The sequence below is a fragment of the Otolemur garnettii genome, unplaced genomic scaffold (genome assembly GCF_000181295.1).
Source record: "Otolemur garnettii isolate 467f Iridium unplaced genomic scaffold, OtoGar3 scaffold00001, whole genome shotgun sequence".
In the NCBI taxonomy this organism is placed as follows: Eukaryota; Metazoa; Chordata; class Mammalia; order Primates; family Galagidae; genus Otolemur; species Otolemur garnettii.
This window is the reverse complement of record NW_003852396.1, coordinates 33805708-33815516: the sequence shown is the minus strand read 5'-3', so window position 1 is coordinate 33815516 and position 9809 is coordinate 33805708. Positions and strand designations below refer to the sequence as shown.

At 43.2% G+C, this 9809-nt stretch overlaps 1 protein-coding gene across 3 annotated transcripts in view; it reads right to left on the bottom strand.

Moving 5' to 3' along the window:
- The window catches only part of LOC100963455 (tripartite motif-containing protein 34), a 15040-nt gene extending 7160 nt beyond the window's left edge, over positions 1–7880 (bottom strand). The window contains exons 1-4 of one of the 3 annotated variants that reach the window (XM_023512819.1): positions 7825–7880; positions 3588–4092; positions 2911–3006; positions 1893–2123 (exon numbers count right to left, since the gene is read on the bottom strand). In XM_023512819.1, coding sequence (XP_023368587.1) covers positions 1893–2123; positions 2911–3006; positions 3588–4019 — 759 coding nt within the window. In that variant the 5' untranslated portion in view covers positions 4020–4092; positions 7825–7880. Of the gene's footprint in view, positions 1–1892; positions 2124–2910; positions 3007–3587; positions 4093–7742 lie in introns of all 3 variants that reach the window. The other 2 variants (XM_023512799.1, XM_023512841.1) reach the window with 2 other exon arrangements.
- Positions 7881–9809: the final 1929 nt, after the last annotated feature.

Here is a 9809-nt window from a genome sequence, read left to right as displayed (position 1 = left end):
AGACTCGCTTGAGCCCAGGAGTTGGAGGTTGCTGTGAGCTGTGATGCCACAGCACTCTACCCAGGGTGACAGCTTGAGGCTCTGTCTAAAAAAAAAGAAGCTTGATTATTTTACACCTCCACCAGCAATTCATGAAGGTTTCAATTTCTTCACATCTCCCACATTTAGTATTGTTCATCTTTTTTATTACATCCATTCTAATATGTGTGAAGTTATTTAATTATGATTTTGATCTTATATTTCCCTGATGACTAATGATATTAAGTATCTTTCTGTGTGCTCATTGACCAACTGTACATCTTTCTTGGAGAAATGTGTATTCAAGGGGCGGTGCCTATGGCTCAAAGGAGTAGGGCGCCAGCCCCATATGGTAGAGGTGGTGGGTTCAAACCAGCCCCAGCCAAAAACTGCAAAAAAAGAAAAGAAAAGAAAGAAAGAAAGAAATGTGTATTCAAATCTTCTGCCCATTTTTAAATTTAATTTTTTGAGTTATAAGACATAGATCAACAGTATACTAAACCTTATCAAATATATGACTTGAAAATGTTTCTACCACTCTGTGGACTGTTCTTTCACTTTCTTCATGGTGTCCTTTGTAGCACAAAAGATTTTTATTTTGGCAAATTACATTTTTTCTATTTTTTTCTTTGAGTTTTCAGCTTTGGTCGTCACATTTATTAAAAGCTATTTTTTAAATCCAAAGCTACAAACATTTATATCTATGTTTTCTTCTAAGATATTTATAATCTTGATCCTCACATTCAGGGTTTTGGTCTACTTTAAGTTAATTATTATATGTAGCATGAAGTAGAGGTTCAACTTCATTCTTTTGCATGCAGATATCCAGTTGTTCCAGAGTAGGTTGTTGAAAAGACCTATTGCAATTTTTTTGTTCAAATTTGTTTTGTGTTAAAATCACTTGGAGAACCTGGTGAAAATACTCAGGCTTGGGCCCTGTCTTGCTACGATGAGCCTGAGTACCCAAGGTCTTTATTAGTACTCTAAGTAATTCTGATATACTAGAATTATAAAAAAAGATTTAAGAACCTCTGTTCCAGAGTAACCAGAAATTTAAAAAAAAAGAGAGAGAGAGAGAAAAGGCAAGAAGAATTAAAAAAGAAAGCTAAGACATAAGTAACATAGACAAAAAAAGTAATCCAACAAATGAAAATCAACTACCCCCTCCTTAGTATTAAAATGTAAAACATAAATGTTTGGTCATCCAGCAAAAAGGGGAAGCAGATAGACAAAATGTCAAGCAAAAAATGCTTTGAAGAAGAAAATTGTTCAAATTTTAACAGTTCAAATTGTCCCATCAACTCTCTATAGATTTACACTAGCTTTCTTTCCCTGTCAGAGCATGCACACACACACACACACATCCCCCCTCAAGTATGTGTGTGGCTGTCTGTATTTGCCCTACTCTCCTGCCAAATGGTTCAACATTCTATCAGTCCACCTTTAAAAAGTTAATAAGTGAGATTAGCAATAGCAAATTAGGGTATTTTGAATATAACAAGAACACATCTTAAATTTGAAAATGCTGTGTTTGCATGTGTTTTCCTGTGAATTACCTAAGTACAAGGAAGACTGACAAAGGTCCAGCACTAGATCACAGATAACAGGGGCCCAGAGGCTACCACTGGATACATGGATCTTGTCTCCAAGGTCAAATGTGTTTCCTTACTTCATGAATTAATAAAAATGGGAAACACTCCTAGAATGTTTATATCCAATCATCCCCATGACACATGGAGTGGATAACAAAGAATCAGTACTGCACGGCCAAAGCAACCTCTTAGTTTCACCACTCGAATAAGAGCCCAAGGACACAGAAGAGGCAACAGACAGTGTTTCCAGTGCAGAATCTCTGACTGGATGATCCCTCTTACCTGCAGCAGCTCCAGTGTTGACCACTGACCTCGACACTCCAGTTCTGAGATGAGCTCTTTCACCAGTTGGCTCTGCTGAACTACCTCATCCTCAGCCTCTGACAGCTTGTCCAGTGTCATCATCTCCTCTTCTTCCAGTCTTTGTAGCTCTCTCTGCTCCTCACGATTGAGTACGCTTCTAAGCTGATTAAATTCGGCTTGAATCCTTTGTCTCTCAGTCTGTATCTGATGCTGCAAGGATGATCAAGGGACAGAGAGGTAAGGAGTCTGCCAGGCTAAGGCCTGTGAAAGAAATTAGGAGCTAGGAAAAGAAACGTTTTCTATGGATTTCAAACCAGGAGGGGAGTAGTAGCAGGAGAGTAATTAGGGGAAGGGGTAGTTGTGTTTTTCCTATTATTTTCCCTTCAGCACCTACCAAAACAATGACCTCAGGTCAACTCTGAGATAAAAAGAGTCTTAGTCTAGGGCAGCGCCTGTGGCTCAAAGGAGTAGGGTGCCGGCCCCGTATGTTGGAGGTGGCAGGTTCAAACCTAGCCCCGGCCAAAAACTGCAAAAAAAAGAGTTACAGATTAAAGGAGACTAAAGGGACATAATAACTAAATGTGACTGGTGAGCCTTGATTGGAGTCTTAAAAAATAAATTAAAAAAACAAAGAGTCTTAGTCTATAGATAGCTGTCCTAGTCACTCATGACTTTCTATATTACCACGCTCTCAATTTGAACCCTGATAAAAAGCCTAATGCCTTGCCAGTGCCTTCTCCCAGAGGTATCAGAGCCTCCTTGGAAAAGAACTGAAACACAGTATTTTCCAGCCTTCCCCACCATTGAGTCCACCGTTGTATTCAATTCCAAATATCTGTATGTACTTATAACATGCCCACTTTCCAGCCCCCAGCCCCAACAAGGATAGGACAAAAATGAAAACTAATGGTTTCAAGACTCTCATTCTAATGTCAGAAAACAAAGAGGAGGTCTCCTTGGATGAGGTCAGAAATCCTCAAAAGGAGTTCTTTCCTGCCTTCCAGGAAGTTCTCTCGTTACTGATGTCAGCTTCCAACTTCTCAGCTTCCTGCTGTTCTTTCTTTAGCCTCTTGATGACATCCTGGAGCCTCTCCTGAGAGAAAACAATCATACCAGAGTCATGTTATAAGCATTCTCAGCATCTGGATAGGGGACAGCTAGGTAAGAAACTAAATTGATCCCAGAAAGATCATTTTACAGAAACTATTAAGCTGGTTATTAGAATCTATGACATGGGAAAAAATCTGAGAAGGTGAACCCATCTGCAGTACATACCCATCCTGCAGAAAGGAAAGTCCTTTCCTCTTATCATTGCTCTTCATTCACTCAATTACACTATCCCCAGCAATCATCCCTCTGAGTGGAATAATAACAGCTAACCCTGGGAAAGAATTCACCAGTCATACAATGAACAGGGAGGGGTGAAAACCCCAAGAAACCTCTTACTCTCAGCTGATAGACTGCTAATACCCTAGGCTCATTCTTATGTAAATGAAAGGAATGATCAGAAATGTATTCCAGGCATTGGAAGCTTAGCGTACGGTAAAAGATGTATAAGGAATAAGATCACAGGACAAATGGTTAGGGTGCTGAGAGGAGTAAAGAAGTACAGAAAGGTGAGATTTCCCAGCACGTGCCATTTGCTGCCCTGTCTCTTTCCATCCAGGACCCTACCTGACATTCCTTGCCTAGCTCCTCCACGAGGAATGTGTGGTGACCACGGTGCTCCTGAGACCGCTCACAGAGCCAGCAAATGACCTTCCCATCCTCCTTACAGAAGAGCAGGAGTTTCTCTCCATGGCGTTCACAGAGATCTCCTTTCTTCCCATAGTCTGGGCTCAACTGGCTCAACTTGACTTCCCTGAGTCTCTCCACTGTGTTGGCCAGATGCTGATTAGCCCTTAGGTTCTCAAGTGAGTATCTGATACCACACACAGGGCAGCTGCTTGCCCCTCCTGGGCCAATAGCTGCCTCCTCGTCATTCACAGTGATGCAGGCTCGACATAAGCTGTGGCCACACCTGAGGCTCAAGGGTTCTGTCAATAGCTTCAGGCAGATGGGACAGGTCACCTCCTTTTCCATATTCAGCAGGATTTTTGAAGCCATTGATTGCACTGCTCCCCTGGCTTCTTCCTGTCCTAACTTCTGAGGTTCTTCTTGCTTAAACACTCCTAGATGACTGGACAGATAGAAAGTGGATAGTGTAAAAATAGTACAGATAAAAGGGATTCTAACTTGTGAACATCACAGCTGGGTCAAAATTACAATAGTGGATGACAAAAAAGGAGAAGAGTGAACAACCAGAAATGCAGTTCAGTAGCCTGGGTAAGCCACTATTGCCTTCAGGCTTTTGCACTTCCCCCTTGCTCGACCTGGAATGACCCTCCTGTTGATATTTGCATGACCTTCTCTTTTACTTCCTTCAACTCCCTCGTCACATGTCCCCTCATCAGTAAGGCCTGCTGTGACTGACTTATCCACAGTACAAACAAAATCATTATTCAGTGTACATTTGCCATCTTTCTCTTATTATCACCACATAAAACATGTCATCTGTATTCAAAAATATCTACTTTCCTCTTCTAATATAATCCATGAATACATTATGCATTTTACTTTTTTCATTGTTGTATCCTGACTGTTTAGAATACACAGAAACACAATGTTTGATGACTATACAAAGAACCTCCACATCCGGCAGTGCCTGTGGCTCAAAGGAGTAAGGTGCTAGCCCCATATGCCAGAGGTGGCGGGTTCAAACCCAGTCCCGGCCAAAAACTGCAAAAAAAAAGAACCTCCACATCTTTCTGTAGATGTACCTTTCCTAAGTTCACTTTTTCTTTCCACAATTTAGAATTCTCTAATAGCTGAATTTGGGGACCACAGATATGGTTTCCAGTGAAGAAGTGTTTACCTTGTAACACATCTACCCACACAGAGCCCTTCCATGTCCTCACACACTTCCCAGAGATACCCACAGAAACAGCAATGATCACAACATAGAGATAATTTTATCACCAATAATTGTGTAACAATTTTGAAATTACTTTGTCCTATTTGTTCATGGTCCAAAAATCCTTAAGGAATATGAATACTCCCTTTCTTTTTATTTATTTATTATTATTTTCTATTTATTTATTTATTGCAGTTTGGGGCCAGGGCTGGGTTTGAACCTGCCACCTTCAGCATATGGGGCCAGCGTCCTACTCCTCTGAGCCACAGGTGTCGCCCAATACTCCCTTTCTTTATGGATAAATAGAATTAAGTGACTTGCAAAGATCATCCCACTCAAGAGGCAGAATTAGTGAACATTACTCTCTTGGGTCTTCTTTCTGAGTTCTGCATTCTACCTCACATATTTAAACAAAAGCAAAGAGATGAAGCTCAAGGGAAGCAGACTGGTATCTAATGCACTGAAAGTATAAAAATAGAGGAATCCAGGCAAGCTGATAAGTTTGGGATGTGTGTGTATTGGAGTGGGGGTGGGGGGCATCTTGTATTTATTGACAGTAAGATTGTATCTTGGCCCAGAAATATGTCAAAGATGCTGACAGGAGCCTACAGGTGGGTGTTTGTTGGGAGCAGCAGTTGGTGCACATAAAACACAAATTGAGATGCTCTTAAAATAGCCAGTCTTCCTGAAAACTGTTTACAGTTATAAAGCCTTTATCAAGACTCTCCAGAATCTTTATCCTAATTCAACTTTTTAAAAGTGTTACTCGCTCGGCGCCTATAGCTCAACCGGCTAAGGCGCCAGCCACATACACCTAAGGTGGCGGGTTCGAATCCCCAGCCCGGACCCCCCAAACAACAATGATGGCTGCAACCAAAAAATAGCCGGGCCTTGTGGCGGGCGCCTGTAGTCCCAGCTACTTGGGAGGCTGAGGCAGGAGACTCGCTTGAGCCCAGGAGTTGGAGGTTGCTGTGAGCGTGATGCCATGGCACTCTACCCAGGGGGATAGCTTGAGGCTCTGTCTCAAATAAAAAAAAAAAAAAAGAAAAAAGTGTTACTCCATTGTATTTGCCTCCTTATGTACTCTCAATTATTTATTGTTTGTTTGTGGTCGTATCCTAATTAGAATGTGGCTCTTATGTGTATTTTGTATTTATTGAATAGCAACTTGCTGCTCATTGAACTTTTCCACAGCAGAAGCCTGCTTTAGTTCCTATGAATTAAAGTATACATAAATAAACAAATAAATCAATCTGATCCTATTTAGGCCTTGTGCTATTAGACCCTGGGGTGACAATCGACATGTGGGCAGACATGGACCCTATCTAGGCAGCACGTAGAGATACTAAGGAAGGCAGGAACAGTGAACTTTGAAGAGCGAATGCAAAGGACGGGCCAGCAAGTTTTAGGGCATGTGTGGCACATCAACCAAAGTGTAAATGGCTCACAAACAAGTATAAGATGGGAATAGTCAGTGTCAAACTTCTTATCATGACCAATGTGTTAGGTAGATTGAGAGGGGCCTCTGGCTCTCCTGCAGGGAGGTGGGGGGTCAAGCACCCCACTTAAGACAACCACCACAACAAGAGGGGGGAGGAGTGCACTGTCAAACAGAATTCAGTGAACTAACTCTAAAAGCTGCTAGGGAGTTTTGTGGCCAGAAGGACAAGCAGCACAAGGCCCAGTAGGGTCTAGAAGATGACCAAAAGTAACCTGGTCCCTCCTCTGCCCCATCCCCATTGGTTTTCAGAGACTCTTGGAGATCTGCACACATAGTAAAACTCACTTATATCACCAACAGCTGTCCATCAAGTTGACCCATGAGTCACATCTGCCTGGGAGCATCCAACCCAGGAGATGTAAAATGAAATTACTAGCCAGAGCATTCTGTAATAACACGGGCCCATTTGCAGTATGTGGCAAACCATACTTGCTTTTGCTTGATAAACTTGGCCTTTTGCTTGCTTTGCTATCTGTGTGTCTTGTCATTCTTCAACAAAAGCACACCAAGAATTGAGAGTAGACTGCCAACCCAACACAAGGTATCCTTGGGCTCCTTCTAAGCAATAACAAACTCCTGATAATAAGTTCTCAGTGAAGAAAAAAGGACAGTAAAAAGCTGAAGTGGCAGTCAGTGGAAAGGTGTGATTCAGAGGAGGAATGATGGAGATTCAAGTTCTGAGGCAGGTGGGTTCACTGGTGCCATGTGGGCTACTGAATTATGAGTAAGCAGGTGCATTAGGCATGAGCACAAGGACCTCCAGAAGGGCACAAGATAAAAAGGACACAGAGGCTGGCAGCAGTCAGATCATCCAGCCTGTTGTCCTCAGGTGGGCCAAGGGTTGGAGCTATGTCAGGATAGCCATAGACAGCTCCTCAGTGTTTGCCGGGATGGGCCTGAAAGAAGCAGCTCCAGTATTCCCCTGGCCATGCCCCAGGGCAGAGGCTCCCATCTACCTGATGCCCCGTACTAGAAGCTCGGGTTTGCACACACTTGGAAAGCAGGGATGTCCTGTCACCAGCTTCTGCACAGGTAGAAGGGGACAGAAAAGAAGAGACCGTCTGTTCATCTCTGAGAGAGAGAAAAGGAGAGGATTCCTATTCCCCTATCAGGGTAGGAAATCAAAACCATGGAAGATTAAGGGGATGGGGATGGACCCTATCTGGAGACTAACCGGCTCTGCCTCCCAACACTCTTGTCACGGCCACCCTTCCCCCATCTGCACTCGGAGCAGGAAGTCTGCATGCTGGCTTCTCCCCTCCCAGGACAGCAGCCTCAGAACCAGAAATAAACACGGCAGACTTCCTTAGAACTTTCCTGAAGGAGTTCACTGTGCTCCTTCCCTCAACCCCCAGCCACAAGCCTCCTCACATACCTGCAGGCCCCAGCTGAGGAATGTGAGCTTCTGAGAAGGGGTGATTAAATGCTAGGGGTAGGCGGGGTCAGGATTCACTCACCAAAGGGAGGAGAGGAAGGTAGTTCCTCTTTTCTGAGGAGACGTGGCTGAGAAATGAAAGTGAAACTCTTGGGCCGGGTGAGGGGAGGAGGAGCTTCTAGGATAAAAGGGCAAATGGGCCCCCTTCCTAAGGCCTCTGGAGAGAAGGTGGTGCTTTCACCTAATGGTTCTTGAGGGGGGATGGTAGGATTGGCACTGCAGGGGACCCTGGGCAGTGCCTAAAAAGGTAGTTATACCTGGAGAGAATCTACTGGTGTCCAAAAGGGGTCAGAGATATTGCTAGTCATTCTAGAATGCATACAAATAGCTCCCACAACAAAGAATTATCCAGTCTAAAATGTCAGTAGTGGTGAGTTTGAGAAAGCCGATTTTAACCTGTCTCCCAGCTCAGTTGGGCTCCCAGCACCTACGCTCCTACTTTTTTCATGGGTTTGTAGGTACCTCAAGTCAGCCTACTAATTTGAATTATCCTTTCACTTCAATATTCCTTTTGCCTCTTCCACCAAAACACTACATCACCTCCTGGGAGTAAGGGGGGCTGGATGAGGGGTAGATAGTGCTGAGAAGGATTGGCTACAAAGAATCTGGGGGACCTTTTGGAGTATTGGAAATGTTCTAAATCTTTATGGTGCAATGGTTACACAGGTGCACATTTTTTTTTAATAGTTGTGTTATCTATTTATTTTTTGTTTGTTTGTTTTTCTGAGGCTGGGTTTGAACACACTACCTCCAGCATAAGGGTCCGGGGCCCTACTCTTCTGAGCCACAGGCGCCACCTGGTGCACATTTTTAAAACTTACCACACTGTGTACTCAGGCGCCTGCCACAACGCCCAGCTATTTTTTTGTTGCAGTTTGGCCCTGGCTGGGTTTTAATCTGCCACCCTCGGTATAGGGGCACGTGCTCTACCCACTGAGCCACAGGCACCGCCCTTTTCCAATATATTTTTAATATGCTTTGACCACTTTCATGAGAGTCAGTGATTTATTACTTTTCCATTTGAATTTCTTTAACTTGTTCAATATGAGTAGTTTATATGATTTGGTTAGTAAAGTATCAGATGGATTGTTTAATCACTAGCTGAGATGTGTGTATAATCAGTTCTATCTTCATGGCATCCAATTTTTCATCACTAATTTTGTTCATTTGGGCTTTTCCTCCATTTTTTAAGAACTCATTTCTCTACAAATTCAGTGGGCATGCAGCTATATCATATCTTTAAAATCTTGTTATTTTCTTAACAGCTATCTACAACATATAATTTTTTAACAGTAGAAAAAAATTACCACTTTTGGAAACTGTCTTAGGGTACCATGAGTTCCTCAAGTGAGCTCTGCTTCAGTGTGAGTGTGCTCTTCTTCCTTGCTCCAACTTTGCCCCCTGGCTATTCTCAGGGAAACTATAAATTCCAGGTTTTCTGCTCTCTGTCTTTGGTGGCTGTCATGTGGCCATGTTGTCTTGGGGGAAAATGGAAAGACATTAGAAAGGGTTTTGTAGTTTTGTTACTAGAATTTCTTCAGTAAGTTTTTGGTCTCAGGAATTTGAGAATTGAGCCCGCGGGCCACAGATCGGTGATAAAATGGCATTTTGTTGAATTGAGGGGCATGCAGAAGGAGTAAAGAGTACCAGAGCTATTGGCAGACGAGCCATGCCTTGGAAAGTATTGTGGCCCGGGAAGTCCGCTGAGCTCTGGATGGCCCTTGAAAATCTGGAGGAGAGAGTGTAAATCACGTGGGGAATGGTGCTGTAACCATATCAGCAACAGGTCTCCTGGGTGGATAGCCTCCAAAAGGGGGGAGGAGGCCCAGGTTGGAGGTTTCTTGCATAAGTCCCTTGTCTAGGGGTAAATAGTTAGCCCTGAGAGATATTTCGGCCAAGACTTGGTAGACAGAAAAAGACCTTTACAAACTGAATGGATGTTCTAGCAAATGGATGAATGCAGCCCCTCACCTTGGACAAGGTTATTAGGTCTTTGTAGCGGTTTTT